The 19,787-nt window shown below is 36.5% G+C and overlaps 1 protein-coding gene across 6 annotated transcripts in view; it reads left to right on the top strand.

The window, feature by feature from the left end:
• Positions 1-16,621, top strand: part of MAPK8 (mitogen-activated protein kinase 8) — a 121,856-nt gene extending 105,235 nt beyond the window's left edge. For 2 of the 6 annotated variants that reach the window (XM_017504657.2, XM_017504655.2), the window contains 6 exons: positions 2,091-2,162; positions 3,460-3,642; positions 4,024-4,148; positions 4,730-4,793; positions 8,393-8,470; positions 12,102-16,621. In XM_017504657.2, coding sequence (XP_017360146.1) covers positions 2,091-2,162; positions 3,460-3,642; positions 4,024-4,148; positions 4,730-4,793; positions 8,393-8,470; positions 12,102-12,247 — 668 coding nt within the window. In that variant the 3' untranslated portion in view covers positions 12,248-16,621. Of the gene's footprint in view, positions 1-1,628; positions 1,701-2,090; positions 2,163-3,459; positions 3,643-4,023; positions 4,149-4,729; positions 4,850-8,392; positions 8,471-12,096 lie in introns of those variants that run through there. The other 4 variants (XM_017504661.2, XM_017504658.2, XM_017504660.2 and 1 more) reach the window with 4 other exon arrangements.
• Positions 16,622-19,787: the final 3,166 nt, after the last annotated feature.

Here is a 19,787-nt window from a genome sequence, read left to right on the forward strand (position 1 = left end):
TATTCTAATAGATTTTTGTCAAAAATGAAACCCTTAGAAAAAAATTTTCTCCTGAGGCACTAATTTATAACTATTAACTTTTTTCCTAAAATCTTATTCTTGAAAGCTGAATAACATAAATGACATAATTCATTCATTTAAAGATGAATAACATCTTATATGTCATTTTGCATTTGCTGTGTAAACCATTTTACATAAAATGTCATTTTGCATTTGCTGTTAAACCATTGATTGTCATAGATATGGTGTCATGTGTCAGTGTCCTATAAATGACATAAATATAAAAATATAAATATGAAAATACTCATTTTAAGATGAAATTTTAGGGAAACTTTAGTTCCACAGTATTTATAAAAGTAATTCCTAGTTTGGCTCCTAAGACTCTTCAGAGAACTGGCAGTCTTTTAATAAGAATGTGCTGTATTAGAAAGCACAGGCTTTAATTTTCTAATTCCTTTAACATGAGTAAGGCTGAGTCTCCTTCTGACATCTACTTCTGCCCTTTTCCTCTTGTCATTTTAAAGAATTTGGACCTTCAGATGTCACAACCAAATGCAAGTTTCTAAGGCTTTTCCTTTTAAATCGCTCGTTCTTCCCTCTTTTCCTATTAAACCGCAAGCACCTATTCTCTCCTTTTTATGTGATACTGAAACCCCAAGGCATTAAATTCCAGTGTGTTGTCAGTTTCCTTAAGTAGTTGGAGATCCTCAAATTGTCTGTTTCTGTGTCTAGCAGATTCTTGTCAACATTGATTGGGATTCCCATTCACAGTTGGCAAGGGTCATCAGTTAAGTCTTACAGGACTCTAGATAATCGATTCATGGGAACTGTCATACTGTATCTAGCCAGAACTAACTTCTTAAAGCAAAAGCAGTTTGATTTTTTAGATTTAAAAAACTTGAGATAGAAAACATGAAGTACATTTTTTTTGTACTAAGTTTTCCTTGATTAGTTCATTCTCTGTGTACTTGTTCCTTTTGGGATAGCAGGGTAAATACACCATTATGTTGCCAAGAAGACAAAAGGACTTTTAATTTAAAACAAGCATAGCACTTCTCAATTAAATAAATTTGGGAAATCCAGTTTAAAAATTTTAAAGAACTTTAGATTAACTTTTTAATTGTAATTATTCATAAAGACATTATTTCTGTTCAGTGTTTTAATATGCTGAATTATTTTCTCATGCTTTTTTCTTTTATTTAACTTAAAGAGAGAGTATAATGCACAGTTGAACTTCTAAATAGTATAGTATAAAAATTTTGTTTGTATAAATTTACTACCTCATGTACGTTTTTATTTACAAAAGTTATGTTTTGTTCCATTTCATATTTTATAAACAAGTTCTCAGGGACAAAACATGCAGGATTTTTTATTTATCCTATTTCTGTGCATAGCTCTCACTTTGAAATTAGATATGTAATTGAAATGCCACACTTTACATTTTCTTTTGTGAACCAAAGCCTTTCGAAAAATAATTTGTGTTTTAAATTATTCCATTAGCTAAAGTTACGATCACTTTTTCTTTTTGTGATGTTTTGCAGTTTTTATATAATGCAGTCATATTATGCTTCTTTGATTTTAATGACCTTTTGCTTTGCTTTTCCTTCTTTTGTGCTGCAAACATATAGTGGATTTATGGTCTGTGGGGTGCATTATGGGAGAAATGGTTTGCCACAAAATCCTCTTTCCAGGAAGGGACTGTATCCTTGTGCTGCTGCAGCAGTTAATTAGTTAGGTGATGAACTTCTTTATGTTCTCTAATGAAAATGAATATGCTAATGAAAATGAATATGCTATATTCATACAGACGGGTTTTTAAACAGGCATGAAGTTTGTGGCTGTTATAGTTCAAAAATTGTTGAGATAAGAAACTGAAATATTTGTAGGCTGCATATGGCAGTAGGACATACAGTCTCTGCTGGTAGTCAGAGCACATTCACTGTCACTCATTTTTATTTTAATACTGCTTTTTATCATTTTAAAGTACACATGGTGTGTGTGATTTTATTTTATTTTATTTTATTTTATTTTATTTTATTTTATTTTTTAACCAAAATCTTTACGTTAATGTCATTGCATTTTGTTTTCAGTTGACATTTGGTCAGTTGGGTGCATCATGGGAGAAATGATCAAAGGTGGTGTTTTGTTCCCAGGTACAGATCGTATCCTTATCTTTGGCCTAAAATGTAGTTTCTAAAGGTCAAAATGTATGATAGCACTTCAGTTTGGTCAGGTGTAATGTTTTGTCTCTCCCTAATATATTGTTAAATTACTCTTAAAATACCACCTACTATTCAACATAGACTTTTCTTACCCTCGTTTATTGTTTCATATGTTAATTCTTAACCCTGCTCAATTGTAATTATGCACAATTACTTGCTGGCTTTGAGTTGATTTATTTAACCTAAATCAAAAATCATGGCTTGCATTAAACATTTCTAATAATTACACACAAGTCTAGAAATATGTACAGCTTAATATGAATTTTGAAGCTTTCTGTTGCTTCTGGCCACCCTTTTGTTTTGTCCCCCCCCCCACCTCCTTTTTGTTAATGTTCTGTGTGGTTTGTGTCTTTTGATTGTTGTCTCATTACTCACATAACATACTGATCCTTTCATCCGAGAATTTCATATAAAACTGGTAATGATAGATTTGGATTCATGCTTTTTATCTCACTACTTTTAATATTTATATTAATAGTGATTTGTTATGTATTTATCAGCTAGTAACACTTAGAATTGTTTTAGGAGGGGGAATGGGAAAAGCCGTATTCACAATATTACAGTAAGCAAGTTTTAGTCCTTGGCCTTTAGGGTCTTGGAGTGTAAGGACTAGAACAAAAGACCAGGAAATCCTAACCTTACAACTTACTGAAAAACTCAATCTTTTTGATAAGCATCGGAGCATTAGAAAAATTTTTTAAACATAAGCTGAACAAAGAATGGCAAAAGAAGTGCCACTTTTATCGAAACCTTTATTTTTATTGCAACTGGTTATTTTCTGTTAGTGCAGAAAACTCAGGAAAACAGGATGGGTTATAGAAATATTGTCTAGGAGATACAGTACAATCATGTTTTCTGATAAATTGACAGAAAAGGCAAATTTTGTATATAATCATAGCATAGTTTGCAGTTAGAGCCACTGTGGATAGTAATTGTCATTATTCTTTTAGTCGCTTATATTTTTATTTAGAATTTGTGAGTTTAAGCTTCCATTTTAAGGTAAAATCAGTTAGTATGCACACACACAATAAATAAGGTTAACAAAGCTTATTTATTGGTCATTTCTGTCCACCTACAATCATTGCCTTTTGCAAGGTGCCTGTGAGATATAAAATTTATAACTGCCACATCCTTTCTTAGGATTTTTTAAATTTCTGTTTTCTTGTATTGTAATATGGATATGACTAATGTGTTGAACATTAGTTATGGAGTATTTTTCTTAGCTACTTGATATTAGATATTGATCAATGGAATAAAGTTATTGAACAGCTTGGAACACCATGTCCTGAATTCATGAAGAAACTGCAACCAACAGTAAGGACTTACGTTGAAAACAGACCTAAATATGCTGGATATAGCTTCGAGAAACTCTTCCCTGATGTACTTTTCCCAGCTGACTCAGAACACAACAAACTTAAAGGTACTTTTTACAAATATATGCATTTAATCCCATCTGGGGTGTGTGTGTGTGTGTGTGTGTGTGAGAGAGAGAGAGAGAGTTTATATGTATTTATATTCTTATGGGACGTAACTGAAGGTGTTCTCTGGATGGTGGAAAAAAATCAGGTTTTTGTTATTTTTTTCTTTAATTTTATATATTTTAATTGTGTATAACATATACAATTTAAATAAAGATTGTAAAGTATCACGCACAATGCCTTGTACATTGAAGGCAATGTGTGTATAACATATAGTATTATTTTTAAAATATGCTTTTAAAATAAATCTTAAATTGCTGAAATTGATTAATAACTTGAGAACTTTTACAAATATATGTACATTAACATCATTATGTTTGCAGCCAGTCAGGCAAGGGATTTGTTATCCAAAATGCTGGTAATAGATGCATCTAAAAGGATTTCTGTAGATGAAGCTCTCCAGCACCCATACATCAATGTCTGGTATGATCCTTCTGAAGCAGAAGCTGTAAGTTATTTTCTTAATGTTTACAGAACACATTGCATTCTTAGAGTTAGAATTAAAGTTAGGTTTGGAAGATACCTTTCAATTTTAAATAGAAATGTAGGTACATGATGATGATATTTTTCTGTTTCTTCATGAGAAGACTACATTAAATAAACTATGAGCATATTCGAGTCCCCCTAAACAAAATAAAGTTACTTCCCACTGTTTTTTGCATTCTTGTCTGGATACCTAACCAGAGAACTAGGATGTTGAATGCTCTAGGGGAACACCCTAACTCAGCTGTATATAAAACAAATTACTGTGTCCAAAGGAAAACAGAATTCTACAATCTGTGATGTAAATAAAATGTGGCAATTTTAAGAGCTGGAAGAAAAGAAAAAGACAGTTAAACATTTTTTTTTCTGCAATGAAGGAGTCTTCCCAAACTGTTCTGTCTATATAAGAAAGTTGATGATTGATCAGTCTTGGTCTAGTGATATATTTTTTGTAACTCATCTCTCTGGCTGGTATTTCAAATAACTAAAAAGAGTTAAAATACTCCCAGCATACTAACGCAATTATTATTGCCTTGTGTTTTTCAGCCACCACCAAAGATACCTGACAAGCAATTAGATGAAAGGGAACACACAATAGAAGAGTGGAAAGGTACATTCATCGCATTCTTGGAGGGAAACTGTGAAGGAGCTTCTGGTTTTTTCATGGTGATTTATGATGCTAGAGAAATTCGTGACTTTTTAATTCATAACTGAAATTTGATCATAATTAATGTTTTTACATAGTTGGAAAGTAAGTCCGCTTCCCTCTTTAATCTTAAGTTCCCAAGCCTCTCACCCTAGACACAGACACCTAAGTGCTCTCTCATCTGTTTATCTATGGTATGTGAATATACAAATGTGTTCAGTGTCTTCCACCCTTTTAAAAGCACATATGGTTGTGTTTGGTGTATGCTATATGTTTTGCTTTGTTGTTATAATCAAATATCTGGAAGGTTATTCCCTTTTGGTTCACATATCTGCCTTGCTTGCTTTAATAACTGGTTAGTGTTCTGCTGTATGAATGTGTCACGCTTTCCGCTCCCTCTTGATGAGCATTTAAGTTGTGTCCAGTCTGTTGCTATTAGAAACAACTCTGCAGTATTCATGTTCACATATGAGAACATGCCTGGAAGAAAAATCCTAGAAGGAGATGTGCTAAGCCAAAGGATATTTTTTGGTTAGGTCCAAATTACTCTCCAAAGAAATTCTAGTAGTGTACACTTCTGTCCATATTATATAGAAGTCTCTCTTTGCCCTCACCTTTGCCAACAGAATGGGTTAATTTTTAATATTTGTAAATCTAATATAGTAGTTTTATTCTGTTTTATGAATGTGGCTGAAATTAACATTGCTTTGATGGTCATGGAAATGTTCACATATTTCTCCAAAAGATCCCTTGGGACATGTGGGCCAGGTAATTTTTAGGTCCTTTTTAACTTCCATTTATGTTGTTGTCCTTCAGTGTTTTGACCACTTTTGTAACTATGTGACTTTAAGTAAATCACTCCCCCTTCACTGCCCCCACCCCACACTGCCTCCTGCATTTTACCTCATCTGGCAGAAGACCTGTTATTAAGAATTGAGTCTCTAAATACTGGGAAGGCAAAGGGGACTGGGGAGGTATAAACATGAATAAGTGACCCATCTGTACATTTATTTTGCTAAGGATGAATTTGATTCTTTTGTCATAGATATTGAAGAGATTTCGAGATTGATTTTCTCTGAACTTTGAGAAACCCATGGTTAGCAGAGCCCATGACAAAAGTTAAAAGAATGATAAAACAATAAAATTGGTAGAGTCTGGTGGATTTGAATATGTAATACCTACATATAAAGATGTAGCTCTGTACTGAGTATGTATGAAAACATTAACCTGATATTTTTACCTTCTACTGTTTTACAATAGACCATAAGGTATTTTATAGAATCTTTTTTATTTTTATTTATTTTTATTTTTTTGAGACAGGGTCTCACTGTGTCGCCCAGGCTAGAGTACAGTGGTAAGATCATGACTCACTGCAGCATCAAAATTTCTGAGCTCACATGATCCTCCTGCCTCATCCTCCCCAGTAGCTGGGATCACAGGTGTGATCCACCACACTTGGCTAATTTGTTTGTTTTTTTTTTTTTTGAGGCAGGGTCTCACTGTGTTGCCCAGACTGATCTCAAATTCCTGGGCTTAAGTGATCTTCTTGCTTTAGCCTCCCAAATGGCTGGGATTATAGGTCTTAAGCCACTGCGCCCAGACTGGCTAATTTTTTAAAAAAATTTTTATAGAGATGGTGTCTCACTCTTACCTAGGTTGGTCATAGACTCTTAATAGGCCAGCAGTTGTCAGGCACACCATTATGTACCACAAAGAAAAAGAATACACTGTGAATTGTACTGCACCATTGATTATAAGAGGTAGTCAATTTCAGAGATTTTAAACTGAAAAAGTACATCTTAAAATCAGTGAAATACAGTGTTTTCATTTGTATATCAATATATTTGAGGGGTTTGATTGCTTTAAAAACATTTACCTTTATTCTGTATCCTTTACTCCTAGCCCCAGGTGCATGTCAGTAATTACTCAGACTGCCTTTTCAAGATTTACTTAAGAGTTTTAGCTCATAGCAGAAAGAAAAATTAATTGCCAAAGCCATTAACTAGAGATGGCTTTGCCTAGTTAGTACTCCTAATTAGTTTTGGTTCTTCTGCCTTAATCCCTTTGTGCCTCTTCCCTGAAGAGTGCTATTTTCTCTCTTTAAAAATCCTCTTATTTCGAATGTTTATCATTACTTTTTGTTTCTTTGAAGAAAACCATCCCTTATTCCCTCTTTTATCAGTGCTTTCTGTTTTTCTCCTTCAAAGCCCAAGGTTCCTATACCAAGCAAACTTATCTCTGGTTGTTGTTCATTTCAACATATTCACTTATTTTACCTTATTGCCTGTATAAATATTGTCATACTCTGTAATCAGAGATTCTTTATCAGAATTTTAATCTTCAAGAATTACACAGACTCCTTGAAATTTGATGCAACATTTTTTGTTTGTACATTTTTCTCAGAAGAGAGTTGCCTACTTTCATAAAATTCTCAAAAGATTCCAAAGAAGAAGATAAATAATGGTGATGTGGCATCCACCATTAAGGTTAAGTGTAGTGTGCCTTGTGAGTCTGAATGTCTGCTTAAAAACCTTAAGTAGGCCAGGTGTGGTGGCTCACACCTGTAATCCCAGCACTTTGGGAGGCCAAGGCGGGTGAATCTTAAGGTCAGGAGTTTGAGGCCAGCCTGACCAACGTGGTGAAACCTCATCTCTACTAAAAATACAAAAAGTAGCCGGACTTGGTGGTGGGTGCCTGTACTCTCAGCTACTCAGGAAGCTGACGCAGGAGAATTGCTTGAACCCAGGAGGCAGAGGTTGCAGTGAGCCAAGATTGCACCATTGCATTCCAGCCTGGGCAACAGAGTGAGACTCATCTCAAAAAAAAAAAAAAAGAAAAAAAGAAAACCTTAAGTAGGTAGGAGGCGCATATACAGTATTAATACCAGCAGAGCAGCTCCCAGTGTCTCTCTTTCATTGGAATAGTTGTCACAGTGGTCCACTTGCTCTCTAGAAGCCTGGCAAGAGAAAAAGATTCCCATGGAGAAATATTCTTGGAAGTGATAACCATGCTTTTACTCATAAGAAGTTGAAATGTAGCTTACCTGCTTTTTCTCTAATGAAAATATGTTTATCTTCATTCTAATTAAAGAAGCCTTTGCACACTCTGATTTAAATCTTTTTAGCATGTATCCAGTTGAGTACCCACAGTGCACCAAGCTTTATGCCAGGGCTCAGGAAATGAAAGTTAGTAAGACAAACGTCGTTCAAGCCCTCACTGAGACACATTGTAGTACAGAATGGTATGTGGTATGATGTGTTGTAGTACAAGTTGCTTGTGGGGTGAAAAAGAAAGCTTCTAACCCAGCACCTTCAAACCAACTTCAGAAACAGTAGTTACGGGGAAGAGTAGTACTTCCTTTCAGTATGATTCATTGTTGAGTGTCAAGGAATTGTTATTAACATCCTTGATTCTTAGGAATCTTAGGCTGACACTTAACTGTCATTGTAAGGACGCATTTTGAAGTACTTCACATGTATAAAAATTTCCACTTAAACCATACATACATTGTGAGATTGGCTCTTAGACTTTGAAAAGTTCATTTTTGTTTACTTCTTTTACAGAATTAATATATAAGGAAGTTATGGACTTGGAGGAGAGAACCAAGAACGGAGTTATACGGGGGCAGCCCTCTCCTTTAGGTTGGTTACAATATAAGCATGGTTAAGATTACAGTTTACTTTTTGTGTTGTAATCTTCAATGACCTGAAACCTGCAGTTCTTCCCGTATTTACACAACCATTATTATTCCAGGTTTAATAAGTTTAAGGAAATACAGTTTGGGTGGTGAAATTTGAAAGCACTGATAGGCTTTTCTACTAATACATTATACTAATGCATCAGTAACTGACTATTCATGAAATGCACATCTTTTTCTATGATACTGACATTCTGTTGAAGAACAGAAATTTAAAAACTTTTTGTTGGCATTGTTGCCATGTCTTTAAAGAAGAAACTTCTCAAAATTCAATGTACTTACCTTTCTGTGATCTTGACAGTCTTTACTTTGGATAAATAAAAGCATTACTGCAAAATTTAGTACATGTGATACGAAGTTGCTGTCTTTCTCTTTTTAATATTATTGATTTCTTGAACTAAGGCAGTAATACTAAAACCATCACTAGAAATTATTATTTTTCTAAGATGAAAACTGGGTTTGTAAGAGTTAAAACTTTTTCTAAAATCATAAGCTGATCTTATATTTAATGTTAGTACAAGTAAAAGTATAAAGAATAGAGGAGAAAAGTTAAATGACAGGTAACGTACATATTAAGAACATACCACATGACAGACAGTACTGGTTTATATACTTTATTTCATTCAGTCCCTAGGACCCCAGGGTGTAGGATTATTGCACACATGTTATAGATGAAGAAACTGAGGTTCAGAAATGTGAAATAACATAAGATTGCAAATCTTTTATGTAGATGAACTAATACAGTAACTTCAGTGGTTTTTTCAGCCTCCCATTTTGTGTCTGGCTGGCATCAGAGACTTCCCTGGCTACAGAGGTTAGGACAGTTTTATGAAGGAGGTGAAATTTAAGCTGAGCCTTAAAGAGTGAGTAGTATTTCAAAAGATAGATTTTGATTTTGAAATAAAACTATGTCATTTTAATTCTTCAGAAAATTTTTACTTTCAAAGAAAATAAATAGAGGTTGTATCTAGTATCCTGTATATGGGTAAGGTTTTTTAAACCACAGTGACATTGTATACTAAACATAGTTGTTTAAGTCATTTTTTGTGGCTTGCTTTGACATTTTTGGTTTTACGTTTTAGAGTTGTATATTTTAAATCTTTGATCAGGAATGCAGCCTTCCAGATTATAGTATAGATCCTGTTGAAAATATAAATTGGCTTTGATGGCTTTTACCTATTTTGGAAATGGCCTTTTCTCTACAGTTTACTTATAACAAATTTAAAGCTCTAAATGCTTTGTGTAATTAATTAGCTTTGTATTGCTATATGGTAGTAGTATAACTGAATTGTTCATAATGGAGGATGGGATTTGAAAAGTTTCTTATGTGGGACAGTTTTATACTTTAGCATACTACTATCCAAGTGAGTGGCATAGCTGGAGTGCCAGATGTTTGAGTAAGTGTAATAATCTCATGAGTTAGAGTAGTTGTATTTATTTTTAATTTATAAGTGAGTAATTTGAATCCTAGTTCAACACTAGTTTATAGTCGCAAAATAAGTCAGTGGAAAGGATAGGAGTTAAGGTTTCTTGACTTTTTCTGTATTCTCAGTTATAGTTTGCAAAGAAGAGTGTTAGCAAGTGTTATTGAGCTGTTATAAAAATATTCAGCACTTAATTATGTACTAAAACAGAAGGAATAGTGCTTGGTAAATCAAAATATCAGATAACCACAGTACCGTTTCCACTTGATTTTTAAAATGAATTCTATTATTCTTCCCTATTGAGTGCCTTTCTATCTTTATTTTGATCTGGCTAATAGTAAACTAAGTTTGCCTGCCTTGAGTATGTAGACTCACTTGAGAGAAGAATGACTCAGATACCTGAGAATAAATACTTTCCATATTATTACCATTCAGATATTTGAGAATTTACTGTATTACTTTAAAGAGAAAACAAGTGTCTTTTTTCCCCTTAGGTACTTGATTTTTAGATTAAAAAGTTAACAGTGCATTTAAAAGTTAATTTTTATCAGATTAAGACATTTGGATAAAATAATAAGACCCTGAACTAGAGGCATATATAAAAAGTGTATATGTTGGAGCCCTTTTATGGTTTGAATGTTTCAGTATAAGTTGTACAAACTAGCCATTGTGTACTGTGTATGGTACACAGATATACTGTTCAGTCAGAAAAGGCTCATTTCAAGTATTGATTGGACTAAAAGAATGTGCTATCTCAGTTTCACTCTGGCTGGAAAGCTAATGGACCTTTCTTGGGTCTAGGAGGTTACCACCTCTTTTTCCTCTCATCTCTTAGACCTGAGATACTGATCCTGCTTTTCTATTCCATTTCAGCTCCCATCACCTACTTTGTCTCTTGTGGTTCCATTCCTTTCTGTCTCCCAGTACCCTCCCTAAAAATTTTCCTATTCCCACTACCTTGCCTATTTTATTGTTGTATTTGAATGAAAGCTGGCAGAGGACCTTTCACACTGAAATATTTTATTGCTCTTCTGGACAGAATGGAGGGATGATCTCAAACACAGGTGCTGGGTTCAGGAGCAGTGTGGTTTTCAGCCCATGTGGTTTCAGCATCGTTGGGTGCCTGAACCCCACCCTCAGAAATTCTGCTCAGTGTTCATTTTGAAGACCACTGATTTTGTTTCATGAATATGTTGTTGAGAACTTTTAAGTAACTTACATTATTCAAATTTGGAATGATCCTTATTTAGTATTCACGTGATTCAAAAGTACTCAGCCTAGCACATGAGTGACATTTAACTATTCTCCACCCCCCAGTGTAAGTCATTCCTGTCACTTTCCTAAACCAACCCTCTTGAGAGGATTTCTATCTCTAGCTCAGGTACTCTTATTACTTTTTAAAATCTAGGAAATGCTTGTTAGGTATTACTTTTGGCAAAGGAAACTGTTTTGCTCCTACTTTATCTGTTTAATAAATCCATATTTATGTTTATCAAGTATTAGAGTAGAAATATGAAGACCCAAGTTTACCTAACTAGACCACTTGAGTGATGCTGGCATGTCACATAACCTCATGTAAACTGGGGTAGTGAACTAAGGTTCCTTCCAATTAAAGTTATTTTATTCTTTGTCTTGGCATTTGCTTTAAAACAAGATGTGCCAGAAGTACATCTTGAATCATTTGAATTTTTTTCTTTTAGTGAGACGCTATAAAGACTTTTTTTGTGGGGAAGTACTTTTTAACTTTTGTAGTTATACAGTCCTTTAAGATCCTCTGTCCAAAAAAGACAGTACAGACAGCTTTGTATGTATTATCAGCAGTATTCACACGTACCATGAAGCCCATTCATGGATCTTGCTGCACGACCATTTCTAAATGTGGCTTAGATGTAAAATTCTTGTCTTAAACAGAAAAACACATTCGTTGAAAGGATAGGACTCCACGTTTCTAGACATTTTCAGAATTCTCACTTCATAGCTGTCAATGAAGAGTGTTTTTAAGTTAGTGTGTTGGATATCATTTGCGATTATTTTTAGTGAGCCTTCTAAATCCAAGAGAAAAAATTACCACTGGAGGCAGTCAGTGCAGTGCAAGTAGCTCGATATGCAACTGTCTGCAACTGATTTGCTGTTTTGTTTCTCATAGCACAGGTGCAGCAGTGATCAATGGCTCTCAGCATCCATCGTCATCGTCATCTGTCAATGATGTGTCTTCAATGTCAACAGATCCGACTTTGGCCTCGGATACAGACAGCAGTCTAGAAGCATCAGCTGGGCCTCTGGGCTGCTGTAGATGACTACTTGGGCCTTGTGGGGGGTGGGAGGGACGGGGAGTCGGTTAGTCATTGATAGAACTACTTTGAAAACAATTCAGTGGTCTTATTTTTGAGTGATTTTTCAAAAAATGTAGAATTCATTTTGTAGTAAAGTAGTTTATTTTTTTTAATTTCAAGTGATGTAATTTAAAACCTAAGTTGTGTTTCAAAACAGCAACAAAACTGTATTGTATTTTTTGCTGTAATTAACTGTATAATGTAAACCTAATTATTTTATCATGGTTTAAATTTTTTGCATATTTGCTTTATCTTATGCTGCTGATTTTTTTAACTGAATTTGTAAGATTTTGTTTATCAAAGCAACTATTATGTGGTGACTTGCCTATATCATGAATTATTTAAGATTTTTATAGTTTTTTTATTAGATTTTATTTCAGATGTTTTGTTCATGATACTATCCTTCAGGGTTATATGCTTATCAATTAAATAACCCCAGAGGAGTGAGGGAAAATAACTTGTAGCCAGTTATATTCAGGAATAACTACTGTAAATGATGAACGTGTTAAGAGACCTCCAATATTTGCTACTTGCCAATCCTAATTTAGTTACAAGAATTGGTAGGCAATCCTACTTAATTTTGGCAAAAGCCCATCATCTAAATGGCAGAATAACTCAGAGCATGTCTTTGAAGATGCTGGGCGTCTACCACCACCTTAGGTCCCCACCCTACCCAACAAAAATCAAGTAAAAAGAATATGGTGTATTCTGCAAATTTGTGGCATGCTCAAATTTTATGATCACATAAAGTCAAGAGGATACTTCATGAATAATACATTTCAATGCAAATAAACAGATGGTTCACTTCTACTAGCCATGAGCCTGTTTTTGTATACACTGAGTTAATCTACTCAGGCTGTAGGTCCCAGCAGTGTTCTAGAGTCTGGTCTTTCCCTTTCCTGCAGCTTCGGGCCTTTGGACCTTTCCAGTTTCCTATTGGAGTGTCAGTCAGTTGAGCACCAGTTCTTCTGGTGTTTCTGTCCATTTGATTCTACTTGTAGCATAATTGTATTTATACTAGCTGTTGGGAGGTTCCAAAGCCTACTTAGATATGTGTAGGTGATGTATCAAATGAGCAATATACCGTTCATCTGAAAATAGTAGCACACAGCCATATATAGGATATCATTTTCTAAGGACTGTTTCTTCACATTGATCAGAGCAGGCATAAATGGTGGTTATTAAGTCTGAGTCTTTCATTTTTTTTATACCTGATTTTCAACATAACACGCAATGTGGATGTCGAGTAGTGTAAGAATGGTGCTGCTCCTGACAAGTGTATGTTAACTGTTTACATTTTATATCTACAGAATTATTTCTCTATAACTGAATTTTTCCTAAGTAAAATGTCTTTGAAGTCTCGTTATTTCTGAAATACACTGTCTATAATAGACCCAGGCACCTTTTATTATCTCTGGAACAAGAGGGATTTCATGTAAACTAGGGAATGCATTCTCACATAAGCAGCAAGGTTCTAGGCAGAAAGCCCTTTGGAATTCGTGACCAACAGGAGCAAGAACAGGTGTGGCTCAACATGCAGTGTCTGAAAGTTTGCTTGGCATTTTATTCATATATTTAGTGCAAAATTCTTTTTGAGATACTTTAGGTCGTTGTTAATGTGCAATATTTAAGATTAAAATACATTAGCCTTTTTATATACTTTGAAATGGCGTTTGCTTTTGATGATCTAGGGTCATGATTTCCAGCTTCCCAGGCTTTGTATCAGTCTCTTTTTGTAACACAACGTGGTCCATTAGATTTGCCTAATCTAATGGACCATGTTGTGTTAGAAAATTAATTAATTTGATTAGGCAAATTAATTTAATTAGGCAAATTAAAGTTAAGACTATAACACCTCTTGTAGACAGGAAAGATTGGATTCACAATTTTAGCAGAAATTTGAGAATGAATGTGTTTATATTAATTTGACAATTAGCTTTATTTTCTGTAGGGTATATTATGTCACTTGCACTTTCACAGCAGACATGCTTTCAGAAGAGTCTCATATTTTATGTTTGATTTCTGAGAAGCCATCTCTGTTGATACAGATTTTTGGTTAAGTAAGGAAGGAAAACCGTGTCTGACTGTATCATTTGTTTGAAATGCCAGCTGCCACTTGCCAACCATCAGTTCAATTCAAAGAAAATAAACTCATATTACTTAGCGTAAACTAAGATACTTAACAATTATATCTTAAATACAAGGTCTCTTTGTTAAATGTTGTGTGCCCTAGGTTTTAAATTACTACATCTAAATACAATTTTCCTCTTAAATTTGTGAAGCTAAGTATGTATTGGTTCTTTTTATTTTGGGATCCTTAAAGCATCTTACACATTTTTTTTTCCAAGAGAAATTACCATTTCTATCAGGTAGTACTTGTGTGAAGCCACCTTATGTAATTTTGGTTTTTCAATTTTATATATTTAATATACTCACTGTCTTACTTTCAGACAGTTATGTTGAACAAGATTTTTATTATCCATCCTCATAGATTGAGAAAGAGATGCTAATTCTTTACCCATGTCTTCCTGGTTACTATTCTCTTAGCCTCTAATATATACTGGCCATCTGTAAAACCACTGTGTTGTTGGACTCACGTAGTTATACTTTATGCAAATAGAGCGTCTCAACTCCTACTGTTTGCTGAACAGTTTTCAGTGTGTCCTGTACCTTTGGCTGCTGATTGTTCTTGGTGTGCACTCTTCCAAGTTGGTAAAGGCACAATGCATTCATACCAGACTTCGAAGAGAAGCACCAGCCTCTTAAATGAGAAGCCTACACACAACCCCCTTAACAATCCAGAGAAGCTTGACGGTATGCAAAGAAGCACTCTTTTCTGCCAGCCTTGTCATTGTTCCGTTCTATGCTAATCTTGCTATGTTGTCTAAAAGATGGAGGGAAGGGGACATCAGTGTCTAATAGTGAAATCAGCAGCAGGAAAGTGAAGCTCTTTCTTTGGTTACAGATAAGACATGGTTGACACTCTTGGCCAGTATCTGCTACACATATGAAGACTTAACTATTCAGTGTTGCCTAGGCACTAGCCTGCGCAACATTTTGAGGTTAAAACATAGTATGTTTTCAGAAATACTGTTGTAGTTTGTGAGTGTTGTTCATTAGTCACACATTAGCTGTAGAGTGGATGCATGAAGCCCCGTGACGCCAGTAAACTTCTCTTACCAGTAGAAAAAACAAACCACCATTTTGTCATTAGCAGCCCTCTTAAATGTTGCCTCTCCATATCCTGTTACATTTTTGTGTGCATTGTGTTTCTACTGATCTCTCTTAGGTTTTTCCGGAATCAAAGGAAACTAATTGTTCCTTAATAGCAAGAAAGATGAAGAGGTAAAGGGCATTGAAGCAGAAATGTATAGTTTGGGGTACGATTAGAAAACTCGTAAGGAAAACAAAAGTCCTAATTAATTTCAAACTGACTGCTCTTCATTAAGTGCTCTTGAGAGTCTAGTAAGAGTAACACTTTCTGGCCATTTCTGGTTTAGATTCTCTTCCTTACTGAAACTTTTGAGAAACATTACCTGTGGATTAATTTTGCACAATGTTCTATTCTCACAATGACTTACAAATTAAACTAGGTTTTTATTGAACTACCTCACACTAATTTTCTATGCTTTCCCAAGTAAGCTGTTGCCCTGTTAGATCTTTACTGAGTGTGAATTATAAATGTATGTTAAATACTTTTTAGCCAATGTTAACACAATACCAGTAAGTATGTAAAGTATATACATACCTTACATCAGTAAGAGACACGTGTAAAATCTTTCACTGTGTATCTTGGAAAATTGTGTTAGATGTGCTTGTTGACATTATTACTGTTTTTGTAAGTAGAAACCTGCTCGTGTTATCAGTCCATTCTTTTCATTTTACAAAAGGAAATCTTAGTAAATTTTACGAAGAAATAAATTACTTTTGTAGGCCCAATATTTGGTATATTTTTGAGAAGCTGTTAATCTTTTAGCTGAATAATGAAGTTAGACTGAATTAGGTGTCTTCCTGGACTGTGACATCTATTTTCTCATTACAGTTTATCCTGGTCAACAGGGTGTCACACCTGGAAACCTGAGTATGAAAACTGACATTTGATTTTCTCCCTCTGCGATGTCATTCCTCCTTCGTTCCTCTCCTTCCCGGTGTTCTGTTCCCTCTCCTCTAGACAAAACAAAATGGGGCACTTTGTAGGGAATGCTGAGATCATTATTGTGGTTTTTCATCATTCATGCCCTAGTCATTAAACATGCACCACTGGAATGTAAACAATGTTATCTAGTATGTCAATTGGTTATAATATTTTAAATAAAAAAAAAAGTGGTATGAAAGTTATGAAATTAAGAGTTTTTTTCATTGAAAACAATCTGTTTGTGGCAAAGTTTTTCTTGGCAATTTTAGGATTGCCTGTGGATTGGGATAAAAGGGCTATTGCTAGGACTGGTTCTCAGATTTGGATTTTATACAGATTGTGAAGAGCCTAAACTATCACCCTGGTTATCTGGTTGATCTGGTCTTGCATCTTTGGTGTTTGAAATTGCTGGATAAACTTTATCTAAAAAAGAAACTTTGCTTCAATGCCCTTAACCTAGTTCTTGGTAAACATGTGAGAGAACAACCATCATGACCACTTGGCAAAAATAAGTACTTAAAATTGGGGTCTGTTTCAAAACAAGCAAGAGATTTTAGCTTTGAGTGTTTCCAGCTTTTGCCATGCTTATTTCCTCTTTGCCTACATTGGGTGTGCTGCCGTGTGGGAATACAGGGCCCCTGCTGCATACGGTCCCAGCCGCTGTGATGACACCGCTCCATCTTGCTCAGTTCCCTCCAGATGACCCTTGTACCGTGCTGCCTCTGCCCTCACCTGAACTCACACTGCCTTTCTCTGAGGAGCGGAGAGGAAGAGGCCGCCCTCGCTGCCTGTGGCTGGCTGCTGAACTGTTTCATCACTGTCATACACATGCCTCCCAGGAGAAACGGTGGCAAAAGCAAGTGTCAGAGTGTGGAGTATAAACTTATTTTTTTCATTTTCGCCAGTTGTATAGTGGAGTAATTCATCCTTGTTAATTTAGATACTTTTTTTTTAAGTATTGTTCCTAAAAAGGTATGTATTTGATGTAAGTGAAGATTGATTTGTAGTGATTCTGTGGTTTAAAAAAAAATTGTTTTAGCTGTTATAGGTTATAGACCAGTATTTCTTTGGACTTCACTTGAAACCAAAAGATAATTTCAAATATGCTTTGTAAAGCTTAGGTTTCTGTCTAACATGTACTTAATTTTATTAATTAATGGAAGCACAGGTCTAACACCTGAGCTGGAAGCTGGGAATAGGAAATAGAAAATGGATGACAGAGTCTTGAAATGGTGTGTATAGAGGAACAAGGGCCTGGCCACAGGGATTGATAGAGGAAATGACAGGGGTTTCCCAGAGAAGCTGCATTTTGAGCCTTGGCATAAATAAGGGGAAGGGAAGGCAAGCAGATTTAAGTGAGTGCATGAGCAAACAGTAAGGAATGGCCTGGTTTGGGTGTGGGCACAGGGAGAAATGGAGGAAAGACACATTGTGGTTTGGAATTGAAACAAGCTGAGGATCAGCCCTGAAAACATGAGGAATTGTCTGATGTTTTTACCTAGAAAAGTTTGACTGTGATAGGAACCCATGGTAGTTTATGAGGAGGAAAAGGAGTATTATGACCCGACCCTTGTTTTAGGGCCATCACTGCCAAGAGAAACAAATCCAGTTAGGCCGGAGGTGTGGAGATTGATGACTGAAGGCAAAGATACCCAGGTGAGAGCAGCAGAAATGAAGGAGAGGGACTCATTTAGATGTGTTGCCGTGACACAGGTGAAGTCGCCAAGATTAGGGTTTGGAACGGGGAAGGCTGTGAGCCCTAGCGATTGGGCAGCACACAAGACATGCTGCAAGGAAAAAACATGCAATGTGTTTTGCAATTTGTATATCTCAGTTTGAAGTGTCCATGGCAGAATGCATGTCAGGTATGGTATCAACTCCCAACTTCCAGGAGTGGGAGAAAGGGAACCATTGCTGTGCTCCCTCACCTGCCTGTAGACCTCTCCGATGCGGTAGTTTCTTTCCTCGTGAGGTCTGTGTCATTTGTTTGTATGACCCTTGCATTGTATTTGTTAGTATCATTTTGTGGACAGAGGAAGATAATGGAAATACTCCTCTTTTACATACCACAGGTAAGACGTTAGACCTGGATAGGTGCAAGTGGGGCCTAATTCAAGTGAGTGAGTAGCAAAGCAGGTAGTGAAAAGGACTGGAAAACTTGGTTGGAAATCTAAAGAAGAGATCATGACCGTGCCTTGAGAGAAGTGAGGGGTAGACTGAAGAGTTTAAAGGGAGAAACCAAAGGCACATGTGTCTTTATGGGACAGGGTCCTGGAAAGGTTGGGATCTACGGGATCATGCAGGTCCAGATGAGCTTAGTCAAGACAGAGAATTTAGGTCACCTCGGACAAGTGTCAGTCTGGCTGAGCCATGCCTCTACTGTTACTTGATAGCAGCCTGTGTTCTCATCTTCTGATGCCTCACTCTGGGATCCCCTGGATGGAAGAGGCTGCCCTACTGGAGATAATGCCTCGTGAGTAGGTGTTCCATAAATGGGCTGGGTAAGCTAATGACTAGAGCCTATCTTTTACACCATTTCTGTCCTCTGAAAATGCAATATTCATGGCCCTCAAAGTGTGGCATAAGGGCACTGCATGCAACGCTGTGATACTACAGTGGTGTGGGCATGGACTCTGGTGCCAGATACCCAGATAGCATCCTGCCCTCACTGGCTGCCTCACTTCCCGCAAGTGCCTCAACTCGGGCTGTGCTCTGTCATGTGTCCTGTGGGAAGCCTAATGTCACCTGGCAGTGTGGCTCAGAGGATTCAGCGTGTGCATGCAGGGCCAAGGCTGGCGAGCGCTCGGTGAGTGCTGGCTGCTGCTGTCATCCTGACTAGCACCAGAATCAGTTCAGCACCCGGTGTGCGGGTTCCTCAAGCAGCTGTCCCTCATGTCTGTCTGAATGGAGTTCTGTCTCTAGGCAAACATACTCAGAAGTGTGATGTGAACCCAAGGCTGTGTTTCCCTCCATTTGATGTGCTGCAAGGAAAAGATGTTCTAGAACCTGGAGCCGCCCCACTCCCTGGCTCCAGTGTACAGCAGAACCAATGAACCCACATGCTGACCCTAAGGCTCCCCATCCCCATGGCCACAGCCACTGCCACCACCAGGCCTGGGCCCAGGGACGTGCTTTACTCCTCAGCCCCCCGTGGCCCAGACGCTGCCCCTTGTCTCCTTTTACCACAGAGGACAGACATTTATCAAAAGTTCACTGAATGAAGGGAAAGGAAATACAGAAAAACACGTCTCGGCCGGGCGCAGCGGCTCAAGCCTGTAATCCCAGCACTTTGGGAGGCCGAGGCGGGTAGATCATGAGGTCAAGAGATCAAGACCATCCTGGTCAACATGGTGAAACCCCGTCTCTACT

Source organism: Cebus imitator, unplaced genomic scaffold (assembly GCF_001604975.1).
Source record: "Cebus imitator isolate Cc_AM_T3 unplaced genomic scaffold, Cebus_imitator-1.0 Scaffold326, whole genome shotgun sequence".
In the NCBI taxonomy this organism is placed as follows: domain Eukaryota; kingdom Metazoa; phylum Chordata; class Mammalia; order Primates; family Cebidae; genus Cebus; species Cebus imitator.